Source organism: Mastacembelus armatus, chromosome 23, assembly GCF_900324485.2.
Source record: "Mastacembelus armatus chromosome 23, fMasArm1.2, whole genome shotgun sequence".
Lineage (NCBI taxonomy): Eukaryota > Metazoa > Chordata > Actinopteri > Synbranchiformes > Mastacembelidae > Mastacembelus > Mastacembelus armatus.
Window position 1 is genome coordinate 11,994,018 of NC_046655.1, and position 27,000 is coordinate 12,021,017.

The 27,000-nt window shown below is 42.4% G+C and overlaps 2 protein-coding genes across 3 annotated transcripts in view; one reads left to right on the plus strand and one right to left on the minus strand.

Annotated features, from left to right (window-relative positions):
* Positions 1–27,000, minus strand: part of orc5 (origin recognition complex, subunit 5) — a 36,372-nt gene that overhangs the window by 8,740 nt on the left and 632 nt on the right. The window contains exon 2 of the mRNA XM_026327028.2: positions 6,431–6,521. The gene's annotated coding sequence lies outside the window, so the exon portion shown is untranslated. The remainder of the gene's footprint in view (positions 1–6,430; positions 6,522–27,000) is intronic.
* On the plus strand, positions 664–26,240 carry lhfpl3 (LHFPL tetraspan subfamily member 3). 2 transcript variants are annotated; one of them, XM_026327030.2, is made up of 4 exons: positions 664–1,601; positions 24,008–24,238; positions 25,660–25,713; positions 25,790–26,240. In XM_026327030.2, exons 1-3 carry the CDS (start codon positions 1,166–1,168, stop codon positions 25,680–25,682), a joined length of 690 nt encoding a protein of 229 aa, XP_026182815.1. In that variant the 5' UTR covers positions 664–1,165; the 3' UTR covers positions 25,683–25,713; positions 25,790–26,240. The 2 variants fall into 2 exon arrangements, with proteins under 2 accessions (XP_026182815.1, XP_026182814.1); XM_026327029.2 differs by lacking the exons at positions 25,660–25,713; positions 25,790–26,240 and adding an exon at positions 25,017–25,394.

A 27,000-nucleotide genomic window follows, 5' to 3' on the forward strand; every position in this document is an offset into this window, starting at 1 on the left:
TCACCACTACATTATGGGTAATGTAGTTTTAAACGGTAGACGGCGTATTCGTGAAATAAACACTATACACGGCAGAATTCAAGTAAATGTTATTGAGTTATAATTACATTTGGATGAACTAAAAACCAAATGCTGAACAAAACATCAAATTCATTTATAGGCTTTAAAAAAAATTATATTGTAATTCTATGCAGCAACCACGCTATATCTGCTAAGGAAAGACGTGGATTAGCCTTTGACTTTGTAGTGGGATTATTTTAATTTGTTAAATAATCTGTCCAATCGACACACCAATACAAACAAATGAAAATGTTACGCCACATTAATTTTGTCCGTGCACAGAGGCTAAATGGTGAATATGTTAGATCTGCACATTAGAAAATTATAATATTTCTGCAGGGTAAGGCAAAAGGTAAACATAATGTTCTTTTTCAAAAGAAAATTAGGTTAGTTAAACAATTTCACTGGTCCTACAGACACGGTATGTTGGTTTCTGACTATTATGGGCTTATTGTTTTGTTACTGATAATTACATTACACTGAGCCACTGTCGGCGTGTCTGTTTAAGGTTTAATGGTACGTCACTGTGGGATTAAGGGATGGGGGCTGGCCCTGTGATATCCAAGGCTATCCTCCAACTCTAATTCAATAGCAGCTCAGCTGCGGTGGTTGGTCCGTCGCCGTCGAGCACCGCGGGACCATTTCAGCGAAATCTCACACACGGATTCACAAAACCGAACCGGCTGGTTGGAAAAACGGCCTGGGGCTTTGGACACGGCTCAGGCTGAGACATTTTAAAACAAACAGCCCATGAGGACAAATGTAGGAAAAACCTAGGGGCATCTGAATGGATGATGGAAGGTTATTTTTTTCCGGAGCGCACGTTTCGTTTTTGCAGACTGATGAAGGGAAATCAGAATAAACCACAGAAGAAAACAAATCCAGACCATGTCATGGATGCGAGAGTGCAGTGATGCTGTGGTTACAACTGTGACTGAATACGGGCTGAAAAAATAACATCCCCAAACAGCGACAAGAGTAAGTTCTGCAGCCTGCAATATTGTGCCTGTGCCTTTTACGGATCAGATGCGACAGATGTTACTGGAGTGAGGCCAGTTTGATTGACCCTGAGGACGGAGCAGACCCCCCTTACACAGACCAGAGGATGGTCCCCGGGGCCCCCAGCACGACCACCACCATGCTCCCCGCCTCCGAGGCTGCCAAAATCTACCAGACCAACTACGTGCGCAACTCCCGCGCCATCGGCGTCTTGTGGGCGATCTTCACCATCCTCTTCGCCATCGTGAACGTGGTGTGCTTCATCCAGCCGTACTGGATCGGAGACGGCGTGGACACCCCGCAGGCGGGCTACTTCGGTCTGTTCCACTACTGCATCGGGAACGGGCTGTCCCGGGACTTGACCTGTCAGGGCAGCTTCACCGAGTTCAGCACCATCCCCTCCGGTGCGTTCAAGGCCGCCTCTTTCTTCATCGGCATGTCCATGGCGCTCGTCCTCACCTGCATTGGCTGCTTCGCGCTCTTCTTCTTTTGCAGCACCGGCACCGTGTACAAGATCTGCGGCTGGATGCAGCTGGCTGCAGGTAGGAGACTCTCACTACAGGTGTTTTCTAAGTTTATAAATTCACTGGTTGTCGGCGTGGTCCGTGGAGCTCCAGTGAGATTACGCAGTGTTCAAATTAGTGCAAGAATATCACAGCTCACAGGAAATAGTGCCCCCCACATCTGCACCTGAAAAACCAGATGTTCTGCTTTATCAGTTAACTTCATAACTTCATAGATATTCCTCAGACTACTCATAGTAAAAATAGAGTAAGAGTTAAATTCCAGTTTCCACCCTCATCTCCACAGCTCACTGTGGACAATTATGTAGTTTGGTGTGAAAACAGCTGGCCAGAGTCATAATCTCTACCCCAGAATCCCAGATGTTCAACTATTTTTCAGGGCATGTGTTGCAATACCTTGGCCGCAGAGCCTCGTTTTACTAAAGATTTCTTTCTTTCTGTGCAGAGAATTTCTCTGGCTACTAAAAACCCTTTTTTATTATTATGTAACTGTCTATAGTGTAGGTGGAGTGGAAACAGCCTTTGGGAAAGTAAGACCTTAAATCAAACCAGTAAAAAAAAAAAATACTCAGTGTGCTGATGCTTGAAGAGCTGAAGAATGAACAGATACAGTTGGTTTTTTTTACAGATCTTTAAAAAAGAAAGTAGTAAAGCCTGTTCTGTCAAAGCTCCACAAAATCCTAGAAACAGGTAAGTCCTCAGTGCAGAGTGTGGTTTTTATTATATTTGCCTTTCACAAATTGGAAACTTGCAAAATGTTCTTTTTCCCTTATCAAGTCCAAAAAAGTGTTTACTGGCCGTGCACAATAAAGAAAAAGAAGCCATATATCTGTTACACTGTCAGACCCATCATCCATCATACTCCACACATTCTTCCTTGTTAAAACCTGGTGCCTACATTACCCACAATGCAATTAAACTCCTGAACACTTGAGGATTATTGTTTTAAACTAGCAGAGTCACTTTAACTCTACAGTTGTAATCCTTTTTTTAAATTTCATTTTCAAACTTTATCCAACTTTTTTCACATATGCAGTAATAGCTACACCTCTAGACCCGTGAACAGACTTTAAGGTGTAAACCCAGTTGAGTTTAGTGTTATCACTGGGATTGTCGTGTTGTCCAGTAACATACACACTATAAATGAGCTAAAACTCAGTGATGACTATTTATATAAACTATAAACAATGGTGCAAGGTCAGTAAGTGTAACGGAGCAAAAATGATATGAAAACAGATGCTGTCGATGGCCCTGTCATTCAAATGACCTTGACTCAACATTTACTGCTGAGTGGTGGAAAAAGAAGCTTTATTAACAGACAACAGAGCAAGTGTTTAAATAAAGGAGCTGTAATTTAAGCCAAAAGCAGGGGATTTAATTTCAGTTCGGTGAGAAAATGAGTGGCATCACACTAATTAACACTCAGCCGAGAAGCATATGATAAATAACGACTGAAAGAAGCAGCTCTGAGAATCATGAGAAAAATCTGTGCTTAGAAATAAGCTCTGCCTTTCTTTCACGATGCCTGCTGAAAAACAAAACAAAACAAAAAAAAAAACAGCATGCGTTCTCAAATAGGAATTAAATGTCATAACCAATAACAATCACATTCATGGAGAGTGCAGTTGCCTACAGAAATACATAACTAAATATCCACCAGTTTAGACAACAAATAGGGCCAATCTAACTCCATGCTGCAGTAACTTTGATTAGATACAGAGGTTAGCAGCTGTTCGGCCTAACATACACACTATGTTCCCATTGTGCTGCAAGTAAAAAGCGTTGTAAATAAAGTATCCACTCGAGCGTCTGAAACCAGCTGTGAGGTGAATTATCTCGGGGCGTGATGAGCTCTATCACAGCCACTCCTAATGAGCGGCACAGCCTGGCAGTTTGCGTCTTCGTGTGCTTTTTTTGTCACAGATCAAAGCTGCTTCTTGTTTCTTTGAGTCGTACATTTGCTCAGTTTGCCACCACATCAGGGGAGCAGATGTGAGAGCTGAGAACACACTCCGGTGGAAAAAATACATCAGGTTTCCAAAAAAAATGTCACACTAGATTCAGTTACCTCCTGTGCTGTCTGTGAATAATTAATAGTGGTGAGTACATTTACTCAAGTACTGTACACACACACACTACTTCATGGTATGGGAAATATTAGCTTTAGTAACTACTTGTCAGATTAAGACTTTACACTTATTAATATTTGGTCCATGAAATGTCAGAAAATAGTAAACAGCTTAAAAAAAAAAACACAAGACCAAGAAAATCCTCACATCTGAGAAAACCACAGAACATTTGGCATCTTTAGACACTTTAATCTTTTTCATTTACTTTAAAAAATTACTTTTAAATTGTCCATTAAAAACAGCCAATACCGAGGAGCCTGAATCCCAGTGTGAAAAAAACCAAAACATCCCTGTCATGTCAGGTGGTGTAGAGCTGCTGTGATGTCTTATCAAAGTCAGTATGTACAATTCAGAAGCTCTTCTCTAACCATGGGAATGTCCTGAATGTTTGATGAGCAAAGCAGAGAATAACGGCAGAGAATAATGAGGCTCGGCGTGATGGTACAGCTGTGTCTTTGGCTCTTTGCAAATGTGAAAAAAAAAAAAAAAAAAAGCACAGCCTGGTTTGATGATCTGTTTTATAGTTTGAACAAGTCTTTTGCACAACTTTGTGCAGTAGCCGGCAGCACAAAAAAACAGGCAACCTGCCAAAATAGAGTCAACTTTTATGTCTTGTTCTCCATTTCTCTGTTTTCTCTTTCTCTCCTTTGCTTTTCTGCCTGAACACCCATCATTAGAGCAGAGGTCCTTAAACCCTCTGGCTTGTGATGGTTTAAAACAAAGCAGTGTGTGTTCAAAACCCTTCATCACTGGTTGCATATTGTGATCGTTTCAACCAAAAAATAAGTTTTTTCTCCTTTTTTTAAATAATATTTTTTTGGGGGCATTTGTTAAAAAGACAGATGTTCTCTCACATAACTGCTTGGATGTCACCTTCCAATAAAATGGAAAGTAACAAGCTGCACAACAACCCGTGGGCTTGTTTTTTATTTTATTTTTTTTACACGAGGACAGTCTTAAGAGTTTGTTCAGTACAAACAGTTGCCAATTATTTCACACATGAACAAATCTTCTTGACATTTATAGATTTCTGTCACATTTACAGTTTGTTTTACACGGTCACAACTCTCAGTACACTTGTAACTCTGAATACACATCTGCAGGATCTTGCACACACTCACATTTAACTACAGACATGCAGCCTAAAATAAAATTACACACACACACACACACACATAATAATACTGCTGTAGAATACCTTCTAGAAAAGAGGCTTGGTGAAACTATGCCAAGGTGAACGGAAGCTGTTTTGATGGTCTCTAAGAGACTGTATGTTGTGTTTTCCTGTTTCTGACTTCATAATTTCTTAGTCTGTCTGATGAATTAATGACTTTCTAAAAAAGAAATTGCTGGGAGGATAAACCTCTAATAGTTAATGTGTCATATTATTAATGGCTAATTATTTTTATATAAATCAGAAAGAAGTGATTCAGTCACCATTAATAAATCATTAGTGGGACTGATAATGAAAACAGGATGAGGTGAGCGTGCTCAGTGTGGAGCAGTAGCACATGCTGAATAACCTGGATGGCCTCCAGAGCTCTGACAGCCATCTGCATCCACAGACACACAAACAGCTGCCTGTTTCTTGTGGCTGCAGCTTCACAGAAACCCACAGACTCAGACGTGGCTTATTCAAAATGCTGCAGGAATGCTTCCAACACACAGTCGACTCCCTGGTTGAACCAAACGTTCCTGAAACTGCCACCGTACGACCTTTATTGACCACATGCACTGAAGTTATTGTTTAGCTGTGAGAGTGACAGAGATAAATGCAGTGTGTGGCAGAGAAGCTGGTTGCCTTTTGCCTGATGCACGATAACACAGTTCGATAAAGCGTGTGACTGACTGATATTATTATCCGAGCGCTCGGCGCATTGTGTGGTATTCAATTTTACACCTTTTCAGAGAGATGTCAAGTGGAACTGGGATGTGCTGCTTATCACAGACACATTGAGTTTTGGAAAAAGGAGAAGCAAAGATACAGTGGGATGCTATCACACTGCATCTGTGGAGGAGAAGACCAGATAATGAGATCTGATCTAGGGACTGCCACACTGAAATACTGCTTATTTAACATAATGAAGTCACATTGGTGCCCTGACAATATTAATTTATGATCTGAACCTTTGCCTTTCTTGCATTTCCTATATAATCTTGAGAATCTGATCATCACAAACACACGTACATTTAGTAGCTGTGAAATCTTCAACTATGTGTTCCCACATGTGAATTTTCCATAGTTTGAAGGGTTTTACATGTGATGTATCCACACTTTATGTAGGGGCACGTTTGAACGTCAGGCTGAAACCCCTGATCTCACGCTCTAAATATAAATGTTAGAAAAGCTGTTAATGTTGTAGAATATGGCACTGATCCATGCAGTGTGCTTACACATATAAAAACTGTATATAAATAAATAAAAAGAAGAGTCAGCTGGCACTAATTGGCAGCTGGTCAAAGCATCCCTAATTTTAAAAGAGTGACATCGATGAGAGCTTCGTGCACATTTGCAGAGTAGTTGAGATGGTCTGGACTTAAAGCCGAGAGCTAATGACATCAGCCTGGTCTTTATCCTCTCACACATTTAACGAAGGGCCGGAAGAGTTTGAGAGGCTTTAAAGTGATGTAACACAACCACACATGAGGATAAGATGTACATATGAATGCACACACACACACACCAATGGGGGGAGAAAAAAAAAACTCAGCGTTCACCTGAAGGCGTTTCCAAACTGCTGGACTTCCTCTCTCCATTCAGTGACGTGCTCAGCTGGTTCCCTCTGGCTCCCTGCCCTGTAGGTGCAGCCTAGAAAGGAAAATATATATTAATATTTCTTAGGCTCACAGAGGTCATGGTGGTTGGGCTGACATTTTACAGAGTCGAAAAAAAAAAATGCTACAGCAGCAGGAACTACAAGAGAGCTGTGGACACAATGTGATTTGGCCAAATTAGAAGCCAGCCCCAGCCAAGTCAGCTGGAAGTCACAGGGAAGATCTTAACTCCAGACTAAATCTGAGTCTGAGGATTTACAAAGTGGATCACCTGCTTCAGCTGATGAGGATTTTAAAGGGACAGTAACCATCAATCTCTAGTTGACTGCTATAATATTACAACTCCTTCATAACCCTCTGAGAACTGTCTAACATCATTGCTAACAAAGAGACCCGTGACTTGACACAGCAGCTACATTCAGGAAAGGGTAATGACCTTATATAACAATAAAGCCAATTCATCATGGTGCTTTTTGGCTCAAGAATGAAGCTTTTTAGCCTTTTCAGTGAAATACCTTGTGCTGCAGGTCATTACATCAGTCCTCAAAGAGAGATTTCATAGTCTTTGTGCCAAAAGCCAGCAGTCATAGCAGCTCCAACAGCAGAGGTTTTATACCTCACTCTAGTAAAGAGATTTCCAGATTAGTTGTTTCATCACTTAATATTTCAGTACAATACACTGATCTGCTTTTGTCCAAAGAGATGCCCTTTTTTTAGTCTGCAGACAAATCTATCTTTACATGAAAATGTGGATAGGAGGAATCGAACCTCTAAATCTACCACCTCTATTTACATTAAAACACTCCAGAAAAGTTGACAAAACACTGAGCTACAATTGTGACATTAAAAATATCACTAAATTCCCTTTTGAACATAGACATAGAAAATATAAAATAGAGTGTCAGAAAATCAAATGCCCCAAAACCCAAAGGTCTAGAAACGTATGCCATAATATCTTCCACCCACTCAGCGATGCACTTAATAAAGGTGGCAGCCAGTGAATAAATATAACACAGTGAGGGAGTGTAAAGGTGGCGCAGAGGGCAAGGTGTTTTATGGCTTGTGTGTAGACTGAACATTGTGTCCAAGATGCAGTAGACAGACAGTCAGACTGGAGGTCGTCATATCTGCCTGTCGGCTGCTCACAAATCTGCTGCAGCCAGAGGAGGGATCTGACGTTAATGTGCACTAACAGTTTCAAAGGTAATAGTGAGGAGAGCTACAGCATTGTGCTGAGGATGTCAGGGTCTCTTATGGTTTCATTTAGATATATATGGTATTGGACCCGGATCAGTTGTCATGGGATCACCAGCGTCTGCAGACTTTATTCTCTGTGTGGCACTAAAGTTCAATGCAATCCATTCAACAGCTGATGAAATATTTCAGTCTGGACCAAAATAGTAAACTAGAAACCATTGGATTAACATTTCCAACCCTATAGCATCACACTGCTCTCAGGACTAATAAACACATAAGTTATACACATACCCTGAAAACTGTAGAGGGACAAAGGAGCAAAAACACAAACACATTGCTCTGACACTGTGAAGGTCACATTATTTTGAGCCATTTACTGCCACTTGTTGATGAATAACTTGTCATCCTGAGGTGATGATGAGTTTGTGTGTAAAAATCAGCCGAGGCGTGATGGACAGACGGGGGTGCAGGAGCGGCTAGAGCCCGAGGTGAAGCGAGAGTCGTGTGTCTGATTGGGGAATCGCAGGGTATTTAGATCCTTAAGTGTGACTGACAGCTTTGATTGCAGGGTAGTTAGGACGTGGAATGAGCTGAGAGATGGAGATTACATAGCCTGGGAAAAGTAGAGGAGACTATTAGAGCTGCCAGCCAGAGGAAAATAACATCCCAACTCCACCTTGTTCAAAAGTCTCTGGGATGCTCCACAAAACGACGACTCCTGTTCTCAGGTTAAATTAACTGCAGTGACAGAGGTGTTTGCTTATTGACATGGGAAACACTGATGCACTAACGTAACAACATAATTACTCAAGGCCACTTTGTCAAAGCGTGAAAACACCACTCAAACAACCAAGTTGAATTTGATTTGTCTCCTAAAACAAGATTTTTTTCAATGATTGTTGGTGTTTACACAGGCCCAATGAAACAATGACAGGGACAAACAAGTGCCTGAATATTTATAGCATTTACAGCAATAAGCCTGGGGAAAACAGAGCTATTGCTCAGATCAGAGGACATTTTACATTTTCCCTATAATTATAACAAGTAATTATAAATAACCATGAAATGTAACAAAAGCATTTCTAGTTTTAATTTGCTTAAACTATGAAGTATAGACTTGTCAAAGCCCTTTAAAATTAGCAACATGTGCAGACATCTACTCTGTCCCGTTCAATAACTGCAATAACTGAATGCATCAAACCAGTTTTTAGTGTTTTTGCATGGTCTGAACTCATTCTGATGTTCCCAGGCAGTTAAATCACATGTTTATTGCACAATCCTGGACAGTTGTTTTATGGGGAGAAGCACCAAAGTCCCCACAGGCTCCATTAGCTTATCTTTAAACCAACTATGAGGCAGCAGGTTTATGTTCATGTTGTTACAAGATTGCTGGTGGTAATTGTTTAGCACTGCTGTTCTTAAAACCTGTCAAAACTCTAATTACACCCACAATTTACTTATATGAAACAATACATTTCCTAAAGAGCTGCGTGTCTCTCTGAGGCAGCCTGCAGCAGCGGGTTCTGCAGTGTTTTATTCATGTTTCATGAAATCTGCTGGGTTCTCTTATTTATTTATTTTTTGCTGAGGCCAGGAGAAAGGAGCTGTGTAACTTTGGAAGCCTGTTGGCATTTTTCAGAGCTGCATTGGCCTTTAAATTAGTGAAACAGTGATGGGATAGTGTCCAGTTGCCAGACAGCGAGTAGCAGTAGCAGAGCTGATGGGGAGATAACGAGGTCTTTCCAGGAGTCTCAGCAGGATGTGAATGTGTTGAAGTTATAGGGCTTAATAATACTCACTAATCAGGTGCTGGTTATGGAGCAGCAGGAGAGTGAACAGCAGGGGATTTGGAAGGAAATGAGAGTGCTGAATAACAGGAGGAGAAGAAGAGGAGTGATTGGCAGCTCCGAGTTTGACAGCCCCAGTGTGTTGTTGAACAGTGTCGGTGCATGAAAAACAAGAGAGTGCATGTGTGTGTGTGAGTGGGAGTATCACCGATGTGAGCAGAAGCCGAAGATGTTCGGTTATTTTCTTCTCTGTTCCCAATCTGCTGTTTTATTATCCTATTGTATTATGATTCCCTAAGGGAGCGTCACTAAATATCTTTCCTGCTCCCCCACTGCATGAGGATCAGTGGCAAATCCCTCAGCAGGGGAAAGTTATAATCTCAAGGAGCATAAGCTTGTCCCAGCAGAGAACAAAATATTCTGCCTCTGTTTTTCCTGCTGTCTTTCTAGTCTTGTGGGAAACTCCAGAATAGCACTAACAAACTTATTTTAGAGTTGAGGATATCAGTCTGTTCTGCATATCAAAGACGCTCGTGATGGCAGATTTAATCGTCTCGGTTGATCTAGAACAGTTCAACTTCATGCACATTTATATAGATATAAAAAAACAACATCCTTGAAATGAAAGTATCTAATGATATACAACCTGTATGTTTAATTAGCACATTGTGAAAATGTCATTTTGGTTGAGTGGCTAAATCAAATTTGTGTTTTTAAAAGTCCATCCATCTCAGCCGTGAGACAGTTCTGGCTCAGTCAATCACAGCGGGATGTGTTTGCTGATTGATTCCACTCTTTAAGTAATTGCCGAGGTCCTTCCAGTCAGACCAGTTTGCAGTATTTAACGGGAAAACCTCCATCTGTCATTGTCCTGTCAGAGCTGCCAAAATGTCATATTGAAATGAAAACAGCGGTGCGCTGAATATCTGGCAACTATTACCACGGGTCTTCTTCGAGTAAATCTTAGACAATATTTAAAGTGTAAGGTGCAAGACAAAAAGCACCAGGCATCCAGAATAGGGGGCTGGGTTTACTGCTTTGTTCTTTAAAAAAAAGAAAAAGAGAATAATGATGAACTTAATTATTCACTCGACTTCTGGAAATCGACAAAGGTTCAGCACCTCCACTGATAGAGACAGTCATGTCAAGCACAGCACTGAAGTCTTCCACACCTCATTAAGATTTGATTATCCTGTCTCCCCAGGAGTAATGTCATTAGTGTAACCAGGAGGATGGAGCAGGGGTGGAGCAGAATGGCTTGTTTCAGCCCTGCCTTGCTGCCCTGTACTGCTCATCCCTGCGAACTGACAGACCTACAAGACACCGACTGTGTCTTAAACCTGAGCTGGTCATCACGCTCTCACCGTCGACTCGCCAGTGACTTATCATAACCTCAAATGACCAGTAACTTTGGCAAAAGTTTTCCATCAGAGATAAAAACAAGCCTGAGCTTTGAGGCTTGCCTTGCTCTGATGGGATGTGACAGGCTGAACGCCAGGGACAAGACTCCAAATCAACAGAATGCCAAATCGACTGTCGAATGACTTTGTTGTCTTCTTGATCCCTCGGGCCTTTCGATCTGAGCTCATGGTTCACAGCTGAGATATTTTGGACATTGCAGCCAGTTCAAACAAGCTTACAGATTAAATGCTGCCGTCGTCGTCAGCGTCTGTCTGCAGCGGCCACATGGGTCTTTTCAGAATTAATTATAAATGCCAACATAACCACTTGTTTGTGAATAAATCATTATACTCTTAGACATGAATGAAAAACTCGGAGTGTTGACTGTCTGAAATTCAGCCACACATAGTCCTCGTCATGGAAACCTCATTTAAAACACAGATGACAGCAACAGCTAGAGTTTTCCGGTTCACTCACATACACAAATACCTGCAAAAGCTCAGCAAAACCACCGGACTAACAACAGCACCAGGTCCTGCCCAGCCTCCCCAGCTCTCCCTCCTCCTCCTGTTTGTGCTTGTACTCGGCTTCATAATTACGGATGAAGCAAGTTGAATTTCACTTAATTAGGACCTAAAGGCAAAGAGAGAGCGAGAGTTATTTCACGCAATTAGCCCAGGGGGTAACGAGAGAGTATCATGTTCTACAGAAAACTGATGGGATGTGCTGTATTATAAAACAAAGAATCATGTTTATATGAATGCGTTTACTATTCTGGGGAAAAGATGATACAGAGAAACAATACCATATTGGGCAATTACACTGCAATGGCTTAATACTGAGAAGCTACTAATGATCTCCAGACTTTTCAAATGGTTCTCTCCTCATTCACTTCCCTTAAATTCACTGGGGAGACCCCTTTAACGCCCCTAAAGGTGATGGTTTCTCAATTTGTATTTAGCCATTAGCAAAAGCTATGCATCTATAAATGCCTATAAATCATGACTAAATTGTGTTGTACTGTAATGTTTTGCAGCCCTGGTGCCTGTGGGCTTTTCTCCAGGTACTCCAGCTTCCTACCACAGTCCAAAGACATGCAGGTTGGGGTCAGGCTAATTGGTGACTCTAAATTGTGCATGATGGACTGGTGATATGCCCAGGGCTAGCTGGGATTAGCTTCAGCCGCCCACAACCCTGGGAGGAGAAGCAGTAGGTAATGCGTGGGTGGTGGTCTTACAGTCCACTACCAGGACCCAGTGGTTAAATAGTCTGCTAGAAAGGTCCCCCTAATAAATTAAAGAGCTCAACTTGTGATTCTGGAGGAGGACAATGTACAACCTGGCAACCTAAATATTGTTCTCATTAAGGATAACTAGAATGCAATAGTAAAATGATTTATTAACAGGTACCAGAGTCACAGCATATAAATCTAATAAATGGTTCCTTATCACAAACAGGTGCCAATACAGTTAAGATTCAACCCTGATACGTTCCCTTTACTTTTTGTGATGCAGTCTCTTTGTGTTGCACATTGTTTGTATTTGTGTTTGCAATGCCTGTCACCTTACATACTGTTGTCTGTGACAAATAGAAATATGTGAATCCTTGACTCCTAATTTTAATGTGGCTTTCCTGGGGCTCACCAGGTAATCAAGTTAATCCATCAAACAACAGACGGTTATGCACAAGCACACTCCATTAAATCATACATTCCTTTCAAATTATTCACATTTTTGTTGACTGCATTTAAATTCAGCAGCATATCTGTGGGCTTTTCTCAGTTATTTCCATGTTGGCAGGAAAAACACTTTGCAAAACTCACATTTGAAAGCTGACAAAAATATTTTCAAGACTGAAGCTTTTAGTCTGTCACCATCTGAAAACCGAAAAGCCGAGGAAGAAAGTTTGAATACTGTTTAAATAACACCACTAAAGATAGATACAAACATGTACGGGGTAGACAATGTCAGGGCATTAACTGAAGTTTCTAGGGAAAACAACAATAGCAGGCTTGCAGTTATTACTTTGAGTAATGAAAAGGTGAAGGATAACTTAATACATTAGCAGTTTCTATCTCATCTTCTGTGTGTTAACTTGAAAAAGATAAAATATCCTTCTTTAATTTTTGGTGAACAGACAAATGACCAGCAGACAGCAGCCATATCAAACTTCTGTTTGATCCATTAGACGTTGTAGCTGTTGTGCCACAGTGCACTTTAACCGTCAACACTTATTGTGCTGCTAGTTTTCAGATTTCACTCCAGCTCAGAGCAGGGACAGGCTTTATAGATTTCCCATCGGGGGTTTATCTTCTCCATCACTGGGCCAGGATGGAGAAGACAGCTGCTTGATTTGTTCTTCTCGTCCTGAGTGAGGCAGGAGGACAAGGACAGAGTGACCTATTTGAAATGATCTGCTTTGAATAAGCCTGTGTGTGCGTGTGTGCGCATTTGACTGATGCTCATTTTAATGCGAGCATGTTTGAGTTAATGAGTGCTGCTGCTGTCTGCTGGAGTCTGACACACAGGCCCAGGTCTTCCTCATACATCAGGCTCTTTGAGGGGTCTGTTATGACAGCTGGCTGTCATTGTTTGGAGGTGAATGATGCTCAGAGGCTCCTTGATTTAGAGCAAAGACTATTCATTCAAGGCTGCACCACACAGCCCGTTTCCCAACAGGTTTAAAGAACAACTCTCTTTTCTAATGGCAGGAGGAAATCTGAACTTTTCTTATTTAATGCGTTAATTGTCTAGTCTACAAAAAGGCAAGAAATGTTGAAAATTGTCCACAATTTTGCAGAGCCCAATACAACATCTTCGGATCTTTCCAGCATCAAAAATACTCAGTTTACAAATGAGAGAAAGCCAATAAAAACTGCCTTGCTTTCTTTAAAAATATGATTCATCAGTTGTCACAGTTTGTTTCAGTTTGCTTTATGCTGAATAAATATATGCCCAGTGGAAAAACAGCCTCAGGACAGCACTAAAAACCAGCATGACTCTAAAACAGGAGTGGAACTCCATCAGCTCACAGATAAAAAATTGATACGTGCCAGACAAACAGAAATGAGAAGCCTTTTAGATTTACACAGCAGCAGCACATTGTAATAAGCAGTGGTGTATGTCGGTAAGAATTGGTGTATGCCATTGATAAGTAATATGTAACAGTGGGACACGAGTAACACAGTGACATACCACTGAGAATCAACACATCCCACTGAAACATGAGGAAAATACCATCAGCCAGTTTTCTATCTCGTTGCTGCAGCACACACCTGTCATTCTCCCCAACAGCTTAAATGTCCGATTAATCTTTGCCCTCTGCGTGGATTCTGCCTACTTTCTTATCTTATTCATCCCAGCGTTCAGTCTCTTGGTTGTCTCAGTTTCCCTAAAATCTAATTTATGGCCTACATTTCTGCAGTTCGAATATGCAACCGCATTTCCTCCCCAAAGAACCAAAACTAAACTCAGATCCTTTAGCTCCACAAATAGCCTTATGAGCAGGGCTGCACTGCCACAGTCCCATCTTCTCATCAATCGATAAAGTCCTATGTGATGAGGAAGATATTTGATCACTGTAGTCTTTTAGCAATCATACAGACATCACACCCAGAATACATTACTCTCTCACACTGTCTGTGGCATCTCTGCAGGATTGAAGCGTTGCATTGGGTTGAGTGAAGAGAACCGCAACAACTGCAATTAATATCTACCAGATGTTTTCCTGCAGAAATTACCTCTGGCATACAAAGACTGAATGGGACAAATTCAACCGAAGTCTATTCAAGCATCAGTTTGAGAAGTCACAAAGCGCCTGCTCCTCTGGGCATCCCTCTGAGGTAGACACCTAATTACGCTGATCATTACGATTATAACAGTGGTACTGAGCTGCAAATGAGGAGGTGCACCATGCTGAGTGGAAAACATGTTAACATTGGAAAACATGTTGGCGAGGGAATTGAATCAAAGAAAGCTTAGTGAAAAGTGGAGGCATACGTCGAATACAAATGAGGTTTGAGCTCGAGAGGACGTCAAAAGGCTGCAGAGTTTGTGTAACAGCGCAGCAAGGGCTGTTATTTGATAAACCTAGCAGGGAGAGTGGGGAAGTGAGAGCTGTGGGAGTGTTTGCATCCCAGTGGGCTTACTTATGATTACACCAGGGAAACAGCAGAGGAACGGTACTCCTCACTGCACTCAGAGGAGGCTCTTTAAGGTGTGAGCGGAGTCTCAGGTGTCTGTGTTTGTGGGTTAACAGTTGCTTTTACTCTGCAGTGTGTTTGCCATCGCTGTTTTTCGAAGGTCACGGATCAGAGGATGCAGCTGAGTGTGTGTGTGGAGAGAGTGAGGGGACGTGTGTTGTTTCAGTGATGCTTGCTGCAACCTCAGCCACCCATTAATGCTCTCCCCTCTGTCCGAGTTTGCCGGTTGCCATGGGAACAGCTCTCTGTGCTGCTGCTGGCAGCATCCTATCACTTGCAGTCTCTCCCAGATCGCCAAGGCGTGATGCTCGGGATCAGCGGGGTCCTTCAGGAGCCGCAGTCAGAGAGGGATGCACTCCTTGAATTGGTTCAAAGCATCTCCATGGTAACATGTTTGGACTCAAGCTGTACCCTCTTTTCAGTTGCTCCCTAAACCGCTCGCTTCGGGGTCACAAGGGCACATCAAGAAAGCATCAGTGAAGCAGTGAAGCATCACAGCTGCACGACTGTGAAGGGTAGTCATAATGATCACCTCACTTTTCAGTTCTCCTCAGCTCTACAGAGCATTTTAGCATCTTTTAGCAAACTGTTTTGGTTTTACGGCGCACACTCGATTCACTATCACACATCATTTCCAGCCACAGCTATTCCAATACAAAGCTCTAATAACCAACTGGAGGCTGTCAGCTCAGCACCAAATGGCAGACAGACAACGTCAGCGAGTAGGTGGTGAGCAGCGGCACGTTCAGCTGCCAAATATTTCCATCAGCAAAACCGAGAGAGAGAGAGAGAGAGAGAGAGAGAGAGAGAGAGAGAGAGAGAGAGAGAGAGAGAGAGAGGAGAGAGAGAGAGAGAGAGAGAGAGAGAGAGAGAGAGAGAGAGAGAGAGAGAGAGAGAGGGGACACTGGATTTATGTTGACCAGGTGGACAAACACGACTCCAAATGTTGATGATGTGGCTCCTTAACAGCTGGAGGTGTAAATAATCAACAAGCTCAGCATATCTACTTCAAAAGGTGATGAGAGCACGTGACCAAGAAATCAATTATATAACATAGTCACACTTATTCCAAACTGTATGACAATATGAAATAGACTCTGTAACAGTTACTTTTCCTTTAAGCTGTGTGTTCAGGCTGATTAATGAGGTCAAAAGCTCCACAACAGCCACTAACACAAACAAGCTTGTGCTGACCGACACTGCGACAGTGTGGTTTAAGAGCTCAACGTGTCTCGGTTGTCTTCATTCACACAAGCTTGAATTTCTCTTTTCCTCAGTGAGCAGTTTTCCCCCTCACCCCTCACATCATAAGTCTTTGGTGCTCAGTGCTACAGAAAGAGACAGAGGGGAGGAGGGGACGGCTTGAAAGAAAGGAAAAAAAAGAAAAGAGGAGCACATGTACTCGCTGCCATCACCACAGATCAGAGACACATTAGAAGTTACTGAAACGGAATGGAGCAATCCCCTTGGCCCGACTTCAAAGGCAGCTGGTTTTGGAGAGAAAATAAGGACAACCGTTAAAGATTCAGATGAACTGCCAAAGTTGTCTGCCACTTCAAGAACGCCGTCACTCCTTCTGAGGAGGCAAAGAGGAGCGAGAGCACTTAGATGAAGCAACAACGACTGATCAAACATGTAACATACCTGGGTGATTAGGAATTCAACAGCCCTTCATTTACTCAGAGCTGGAAATTAAATCTGACCATCTGGGCTTAAAATGTGTTCCTGTTGTTTTATTCCTCACCTCACACTCCTGTTGCTGAGCCATGATAAACAATATCAACTTAGGGGGATTTCAGCTTTACTGACACAAGCATTCAAAGCTTAACACATTTGGCAGGTGGAGCCCTCAGGTTCACCGGAGGGAGCTGTTAATTAACAGGAACACCTGTCCTAAATCGCCTTCTGTCCTCCCACCCTGATGGTTTGCAGGAGAATGGGGGTCCCGCTGCACTCGCAGAGAACACAGTCTGCTTCGGATTATGGTGATGGGTGAGGATATGTTGCTCATCTGAGTGTGCAGACGGCTCCGGGCGGTTGGGATGTACGGCAGGGCTGTGCTCATGAGAAGGAAGAGGAGGAGGGAGAAAACAAGCGAGGCTTTTTGTGTCACATTCACACCACAGCACTGAGGTGTCGGTGCAGTCCTGACACTCGCACTCATTCACAATAACCCACATGTCAGTTGGAGTGGCGACAGCAGACGGCCCGTCTCCATGGCAATGCAGCATCTCCATCGTCCAAGTGGCGATCGGAGCGGCCCCTCACTCCGGTTTGCGCTCTGAAGGAAATCTCAGAAGACGACTATGAGAACGGACAATGAAATCTGAGACATTGAGGGAGCCTCGTGCATTAGAGGCAAACATTACTTCCACCCAGGAGGATTAGTGTACCAACTTTTATGATTATCACTAAAAGAAGAAAAGCTTTGTTTCTGCACCGCTCCCTTACAGCGTGACAGAAGGTGCCTTCAAACCTTCTCATATACTCACTTTAAGTGGTGGGCGGAACCATTAAATGACATTAGTTCTGAAAGCACAGCTCGTCTTCCCCTGAACTAAACTGTCCAATCACAGCTTAGCAGCTTTGTGAGGTACAGCAGACCTGTGATGTTTCTGATGTCCCCACAGCTTTTTTTCCTCTTGTCTGCGAGCAGTGACTTCTGCTGTGTGTTTGTCTGCTCTAACATGAGTTTCAGTCGTCAGCCTGCCTGTCAGCTGCTCTTCCTGTGATAAATAATAAAACTAATGACATAATAACTTAGACTTCTGTTTCTGCACTCAGGTCAGACCTGAGCTGGTTGCACTTCCCTCTGCTCAGAGATGATTACATTCTAAATTTGATCCTCAATCAATTTTATGGTACTCTTTTGTCAAGGGACCGTCCACAAACTACCCTCTCTTTGACACAGAGTAAAATTTTATTTTTCTTTTCAGTAAATTGAGGGCAGGCTAATGGCTGAGGGCATCCTAAAGTGTGGAAGTGTGTTTTTTTCGGCCTGACTTGACTGAAGTCTGTCTGCTTTATGCCTTTGAAGTGTGGTGCTCCGTTCTCTGATGGACGAACGCTGCATTTTTAAACAGCCATTTTCATCCATTCATGTCTCAGATGAGGCGCATTGGGATTCCAATCTAGTAACCTTTGTTCCTGCCTCATTCCTCCGCTCTTCTCTCCCTCCCTCCACCACTTTGTCATTTCAATCCACACCTGGAAACAACATATATGTCTCTCACACACACACACACACACACACACACACACCTACCTGCCCAGATCCCTAATGATTCTAATAATCTCATGATCATTGCTCACTGTTTCCCTGTCATCTTATCCACCCTGACTCTCTCTCCTCCCGTCCTGACAAGCAAACACCATGAAGCCACTAATGTTATTTTAAGCCTGAGCTGCAGACATCAACCACTTCTTCTCTTTCCTCATTTCCCATCTCACTCTTTTTTTTTTTCCTCTCCTCCCTCTCCTCACTCATTTCATCTCTTCATCTTTGCTTTGTCTCCCTCACCCCTCCCTCCTTATCCTCCACGCTGACGACAGCAACACGCTGTTGGTTGTAGGAGCTGGACGGGGAAAGAAAAGAGGGCATGCAAATGATTTTTTATTTCAGCCTCAGTGCTGTTATGCATACAGATCGGCCCAGTGTGGCTCCAGTCACAGGGAATTGTTGAGGCCGTGTGGTGTAGGACAGAAATCTGTCATCACTTCTACTGGCTGAGATTTCAGCACCACAGAGCATAGACAGCACCTTCTGAGAGTTACAGTAATTAGAAGTAAATGTACGTCATCCTGGGACAATTTGTAGGTTTCAAGAAAGCTACACTGCCACCTTCTCTGTCTGCTCACTTGTTTTTCTGTCACGTTGATGCTCCAGTTTCTCTGTGCAGGATAAGTACAGTTATAGTTACATGGCTGTGTGAGGTTATTAACTAACTGAAGGTGCAGCAGATTTCTTCATATTCCCTGTTAATACACTGTCTGAGAAAATGCAGTTGCGTGTTAGTTCACTTTCTGGGGAATTATTAGTAAATTAAAAGTGTTAACATAATACAATAATTATTGCTTCCTGACTGTTTGTTGGATGTTTCAGGAGCTCAAAGATGTGCTGAGCAAGGCATGTTGCTAATGCTCATCAAAAGTCTCTCATTATGCAGGTTTTGTTTTTAGGATAAGCTGCAATTTCACAGTAGTTAAAGTTGATATTTTCCTGAATTCTCCAAATCATGGTATCATGGAACACGGGATGTTGTGCAGCGTAAAGACTGGAAGAGCAGCGACTTCAGAGCAGCTCAATATTCTGCTGCCCCAGCGGTCGATAGCACAGACAAGCCATGTGAATCAGTGAACCCAATAGAGGAGGTGTTAATGAGGATGGGTGTGTGCAGGAGGATTCATGTTGGAAATCATGATCCGTTTCCTCTGCCTTATCTCTCAGTTCACACACAAACACACACACACACACTCAGTTCTCTGTGGAGCAGAAGGGATCAGGGCTGGAGGGCTGGAGGGATAGATAGATAGAGAGAGAGAGAGAGAGAGAGAGATCCATCCATCCATCCATCCTCATGCCTTCTTGCATCTGCCAGTTTCTGCCCCAATTAACTCCCATTAATATAATTTGCTATGGTCCACCTTGATGCTGATGCACAGTCCATGCAGTATGATGTCTCTGCTTCACTCTCAACCACATATGCACAAAGAAAGAAAGAAAGACAGACAGACACAGACACAGACACAGACACAGACACAGACACACACAGACACACACAGACACACACTCCTCCATTAACAGTAAAATGAATAACCACACAAAGCAGACAGCTGTTTGAGGGTTAAGGCTAAAATTAGCTTTGGGTCGGCGTTTGGCATTTAGTTGTTCTGGTCAGGCTTATGATAAGAGGCTACAGGAAGACACTGAAGTCTTGATTATGGCAAGGACCAAGGACATTCAGATTCAGTAAGAGGCTGCTTAAGAAACCTATTGTGTGACCTCTGACCTCCATGTGGTGAGGTGATTGCCACTTGATTATCAATCAATAATCAGCGTAATCAAGCGTATCGACATAAGGCATCATGCCCTGAGCTGAACCGCACCCCATACCATCCTACAGCACCTCCTTAATCATTTCCCGCAGCACAGGCATGCATGTGTAGAGTCTGGGGTACCACAAAGAGCGAGCATCCATTGGACACTAAAGACCTGTGATCCTTTTTCATCATCCTGGAGCTCACAGTTCCCAAACCACAGACAAACTTAAACCCAGTAGCAGGGCTTCCAATTTTAGGTGAGGAAACTCAGGTTTATCTGCACAGCAGCAGAACACGCAGGCAGTTTGAATTAAACCGATTAGAACATTTGAACAGTATCAGCAAGTCTTCTTGTGACATTAGACTTTGTGTCGAGAGAATCACCACTTCACTGCTGTCTAGCGCATCAGAATATTTCCGCTCTTTCATTTCAGCTTGACCAAAGACAGAATATACCTGCCATAAAGTGTCTTCCAGTTAGCAGACAGAGATGAAAGAGTGAGATGTAGCTCAGCTCAGTAAATTGGCCACCTCCTCCCTGAGATGTTCTCAGTTCCTTCCAGTCCAGCTCTGGCTCATTACTATCCACCTCCTGCTGTGTCAGAGTACTCCCATCCTGAATGAGGCCTTCACTTAAGAGGCCTGTTTTGAACATTTCTGAAGAGTCCGTGTGTTCAATTATTCAGCCGACCTAAATCATTTCAAGCGTTGAATGTTATAAGCCTGGATCTCTCAGCTGTTTTCTGCCAGTAGAAATGTTACCCTGAGCTTTTAGGCTGCGCGTTTCAAAAACATCACTCATTTGAAAACTCAAAATGAGCCGACATGATTCCTCGTATGAGGGTTTCAGAATATCTTTTATTATTTATGGCAGGGATTGTGTGCAGGCTGCTGCTTTCCTTCCACAGTGGAGAAGGCTGCAGGGATGTCGAGATGAGGGGAATTTATTTATCAGCAGATGAAGAGGCTGACCCCGTTGGCGTATCCCCGTTGTTACTGTAGCTGCGTGCTATTTGTAAGATTGTTTGTAGCTACATAACGTTTTTGTCCAAGCCTTAAAATAAAACAATTTCTCTAAAGATAAACAATCGCCCTCAGCCGACTTTAGAGACAGGGAATCGAAAGAGTTTGTGTTTGAGCCTTTTCAGCTTTGCAGATAACAGCAGAGAAAACATGTCTGCTGACACTAAAAGATTCAGCATGTTTTTGAAAAGAGGAGAAAATGTGTTTGCAGGAACGGTTTAGGTATTGAAGTCAACACCTGAAATGTGGATGATGGGATCAGTCAGAAGAAGTGGGATTTACATTACATTTCTTTTGTGCTTTATGCAAAGAGTGAGCACTGGATACTTGGCTCTGGTTAGATGTAGATTTTGCTTTTGTGGCATCAAACCTGCAGCTACTGAAGCTGAAGGCTGAACCACCACAGCACAGACGTGGACATTTTGAGGCATTCAGCTGAGAGTCAGATAGACAAACCCGGTGCCTCTTTGATAGCCTGCATTTCTCTCTGCAGGAGATTTCAGATTTGCAGTTGAGACACCGTGCACTTCAGCTCATTCTATTAATATTACAGCTGAAAAGCCTGCAGGAGCCGGTTGTTTACACAGGAGAGAAGTGTGTGCACTGAACCAAATCCTCTAATAGGAATAAAAAGAAATCAATGCTAATATTCTGTGGAAGACTTCGTAAAAATTCAGTGTTTTGTGAACACGATGAAAGTCATGAGATTTACTGCTCCCCTAAACTACAGTGACTTGCTGACAATCTTCTCATTGACACAGAAATATCAAATGCCATATTACATCTTCAAGTCTTTTCTGTTTTGGTGGACTTCAGATCAAAAGCTGAATGTAAGTAAAACTGGAAATTCATCCAAAACATAAAGTACAGATTAATAAATATAAATCACGTCTGACGAACACTTTCTGTTCTGTAATAAAAGGAACCAGTGAGTCAAAAATACCTTTATAACAGGGAACCAGTTTTGTCTGGTAATAATAATATAAAGAAATGTAATTACAAGCATCCACTTCTGCTTTTAACAGCCTTTTTTTCCTTCACCCTGAGAAAATTGATCTCCAAACTTAGGAAAGCAGCAGGAAAGTCAATAGTCCAACTGCCTCCTGGGAAATGTAGGCGTTCTACATCACTATTGGTTATTCTTACGGCAGCTTGTTTCAGCAATTATTGGTAAAATTTCTGAGAAGGATCGAACTCATGACTGACAGAAAACCAGACACGAGAGGTGAGGGAGGACGACTCCTCTCCTCTTCACAAACTGTATTAGAAACAGCTGGTCAGGGACACATGACTGTATTTCTATACTTGTGAGGACCCTGAATGACATGATGCACTCATTAGCTCCTATAATCACAACTATACACTGATGGATTATAACAGGTCTAACAGGCACAGGAGCAGGTCAGAGTGTCAGGAGGACCCGTCGGCCTGAGGGGTAATAATCGGACACAAAATGAATAGATAGATGAGAAATTGCCATGAAAGTATTCAAATGACCAAAAAGGAGATAAGACTGAAATAGATGCACAAAGAGAAGCAAAATAAAATGACATGAAATTAGTAAAAATAGTCAGGTGACACAAATTGAGTATGACTGACACAAAACACCTACAATCAGATGCAAGAGGAAAACAGCAGGTGCAGAACAGAGAAATGATCAGAACCAATGTCTCAGAAGCCAAGATATCCTGACTGCAGTCCCTAGTAAGTTCTCAAAGTCATGGATCGTACAAGTCCTACAAACCCCAACAGGCTTTCTAATGAAAACATTTCTCAACATCAGGGTCATTTTCTCAGACTTTGGAAAGCTCCCTCTAAAGCCATGAAAGATATCATGTGTAAAATTGGGGCCATGCCCCTTTAACTTCAACCTAAAACCTTGAACACGTCCTCAAACACTCATTATCTTAAACTCAAGCTGGCCCGCAGACACACACACACAAAGCCTCAGACATTCTGACTTAGCTTTTGGCAGCTTCGTCAACAAATAAACACGACCTCTCAGACCCACCGATGATTTGATTGCCTCGACCGGCGGGATGAGTGTGACTGTGTGTGTGTGGGAATGTGAAAACTGCTCCCTACTGGCAGGAGAAGTGCTGATAGATGACTCTGCTCTCTAACAGCTCAGTCAGTCATTGCTACTAATGAAGCCAGCCCGACTCGCCGCATGGTGCTGTGACATGTGGGAACATATTCTTTCTGCCTCCTCCTTCACCACTCTGTCCTGTTACTGCTACTCCTCTTCCTCTCTAACAGATTCTTCTTTTTCTCTTTCTCTGAAATCAAACATTTCCACACATAACTACCTTCTTTCTGCTCTCGGAGAGCAGTGCTCTGATACACCGGTAACTATACCAACATCTGCCCCACAAAAATTAGCAGCTACAGCCATGTCACTGGAAATTTTATATAGATCAGTATTACTCCAATTTAACTTTTTATTTCCCTCCTTAACACAATGTTTTTTAAAGATTTCTGTTTTTAGTTAATTGGTTTGACCACATGCAAACTGCAGAGATACCTCCTGAGGTGCAGGCAGGTGTGGCTGGGAATCCAAACCTGTGTACAAACTGAGTGAACAGTATGTTTTTAATGTTACGTGCACCCATGAGAAAACTAGAATTCTTACATTTACCTGCACAAAACTCTGCTTATCCCCTATGAGAGTGTATTTTATTAACTATTCTTCAAGCTTAGAGTGTAAATCAAAACCCTAAACGACCTCTCAGTATGTTGTTTCTATACTGCAGTTTGCACAGCAATATGTTTTTAGGTTCACACATTGTTCACATGTTCACCCTTGTCCTCCCTTGGAAGCCAATTAGTCCCCTACAAACATTGTTCTATCTTTTCTTCCTCCTGATCCAGGTACATGTCTGATCCTGGGCTGCATGATCTACCCAGACGGCTGGGACAGTGATGAGGTGAAGCGGATGTGTGGCGAGCAGACAGACAAATATACGCTGGGCGCCTGCTCGGTGCGCTGGGCCTACATCCTGGCCATCATGGGCATCATGGATGCCCTGATCCTCTCCTTCCTGGCTTTTGTTTTGGGAAACCGGCAGGACAGCCTCATGTCTGAAGAGCTCCTGGGAGACAGTAAGGACGCACCTGTCCACATACTTTTGTCTAAATTTTTACCTTTGCAGCCAACTAATTGAACTGGTCACCACTCAACAAGTAAACACTGCTAAACAATTAATCAGCTGGTCCTTAATTCAACAAACTCATGACACTCAAATCTGAAGTGAAGATGGACAAGTCCTTTAATTCTTCAGCCGAATTCTTGCTGTTTCAATACAGAAAGACCAAAACAAAGTAACAGATAATGTATTATTTAACTAAACACATCATGGTCTCAGGGTACATGACAAAACTGTGCAGGTACAGCAGAAACGCTATGCAGGCTTTTGCCACAACAAAACAAAAAACAAGAGCCACTAAACTTACTTAAACAATGTTTTTCACTTATTGCTTGGGGACCATATTAAAGGTTACCATGACCTACCTGGAGAAAACACTTAGTACTGCAGTGTAGTTTAAGCCACAATTCAAGCTAAAGTGATTTGCAAGTGTTTTTCAGGTTCTCCAATATGATACATTCATTCTGTGACTCGGGTCCACACCTCCGGCACATCTTTGTGCTCAATTGGCTTTTCCATTAAAGCCTAATAAAATAATGAGACAGTACACATCAAAGACACCATTTGATTCCTGCTGCCATAGCGCACATCCCACCAGCAGCTCGAAATTAGAAACATTTCACATGCACAAGTTATTAATTTGCATACATTAGATGGATGTTATCCACCACCTGCCTGGTTGCTTTTGCTTGCTTCTGTTACCAATGAGATTTTTCTTTTTCTGGTTGGGCAAGTTGACAACTGCACTCAGACCCAAAGAGAATGATTTAAAGAGCGAGGAGGCAGGAACCAGAGGAGAATACAGATGAAGCAGGATGGAGATGAAACGCAATCAGAGGAGAGAGAGAAGGATGGATGACGGAGAGGAAGAATGCACCAATAGCAAGGGTTAATTGAAGCCTGGGGATGCTGGACAGAGTCATGAATTACTAATGGCTGTTTACACAGCATGCTGCCAGCCTGTCTAAATGAATCACAGCCTCCATATCAGTGGCTGTTAGCTTGTATAAGCACAGCGACTGGAAGGAAGAAGCCATTATCAACCTAGAGACCAGAGAGAGAGGACAAGACAAAGAGGAAGAGAGCGGGGGATAATGAGCTGAGGAAGAGGATGAGAGAGAACGAGGCAGATCTACATGAAATATGAGTCCTGAAGTGAAAACAGGGGATTCATCAAACAGCAGATAAAGTTTAAAATGAATGTTTTTCTTATCTTGTCAATAAGGAGGATAAATAGTGACACCTGTACAAGTTAAACAGCTGAGGGGTGTTTCAACTCTGCAGATGTGGTTTCTTTAGTTTTGTGTAACACTGCCACCTGCTGGTCACTGCCTCTTCTAACTACTGACCTGGTTTCTCTCTTTTTTTCCCCCACAGAGAGCAGTAATAATGCCATATAAACTCTGGTAACAGTAAAGCAATCACACACAGGTAAGCATATTATCTAAGTGCAATTATTATTATATCATATGTAATTATATGTAATTAGTATTTTTTTTTCCTGCAGGTCTTGCTGCCTAACTGTGATATAACTTCAGGATCCAGCTTCCCTCTCCTGGTTCATCCTGTGGCTCTGATGCACAGCTGATGTGTGGGGAAAGAACAGATCAAAGAAGAGCAGGAGGAGGTCTGGAGGAGACGATACGACCTTGTGAAGGAGACCAGGATGCCTCTTGTCCTCCCTCAAAGCTCCCACTGTAAAATAGCCTTTCTTATTCATCGCAAACTGCTTATTTCTGCGGGATGAATTATCAAAATGACTGTGTCAGTGTGAGAATAGACCCTGTGTTGGTATATCACTGCATTATCTTACCTGAGCTGAGAAAAACAAAAAAACAAACAAAAAAAACCCCTTCTCTGTGTGGATGTGAGGTTAAGCTGACAGTGCTCGGGTTCAGCTATAAAAAAAAAAGAAAACAAAAAAAAAAAAAAGACAAGAAAAGAAATTTTAAAAAAAATCAGAAACACTCTTCATGTGGTAAAGCAGCTTCAGGACTCTCTGCAGACAAACACACCAGAGCAGCGGCAGCTCTAATCTAATTAAATCAAAAGAAATTAACCACACTTTGACCGACACAAATAAGGACTTAACACACTCGAGGTCAAAGCTGTCAGATCGTCTTTCTTATCAAGTCAACAAACCGCCTGCATAAAGGAGTTTGGCTCTGACACTGTTTGACCTTTGAAGGAGAGCAGTGTCAGCAAAGACGAGAGGACAGAAGAACATTTGAGGCTGCACCAAAAACGCTCCTGTCTTCTTATACTTAAGTGTTTGATGTGATAGAACTGAGAGATAGTACTAAGTGGTTTTGCTGGTGACAACTTTGCAAGAACAGATCGAAAATAAAAATGCACTAAATAGGAGAAATTGTATAAAGTCTATAATCTGTGTATAACTATATGTTGAATACGTCCCTGTACTTTGTCTTGACTTTGAAATGTCCACTCTGAAATGTCAAGGTATTGGTCCATTATTAGTGTGTGCCATACAACATCTTGTAATCTGACGGTATTGTGGAGAACTAAAATGGGATAAAAGCTCAATGGGGACTGTGTTGGGGAAAGTCTGACTGTTGTATTTATATATATTCTTTTGTTTCTTGTCATTCTTCACTGTCTCCTATAGAGATATAAACACTCAGACACAGCATCAGCTTTTGACTGACTCAACACACCTGGGCCAGGTAATCAGCAGAGCAAAGCAGGGATAGGGGCCTT

Bases quoted from the DNA above. Each gene is read 5' to 3' on its own strand.
- lhfpl3 (XM_026327029.2), top strand. From the start codon at position 1,166: ATGGTCCCCGGGGCCCCCAGCACGACCACCACCATGCTCCCCGCCTCC. The intron at 1,602-24,007 runs GTAGGAGACTCT...CTCCTGATCCAG, and splicing joins CTGGATGCAGCTGGCTGCAG to GTACATGTCTGATCCTGGGC. The intron at 24,239-25,016 runs GTAAGGACGCAC...TGGTTGGGCAAG, and splicing joins TGAAGAGCTCCTGGGAGACA to TTGACAACTGCACTCAGACC.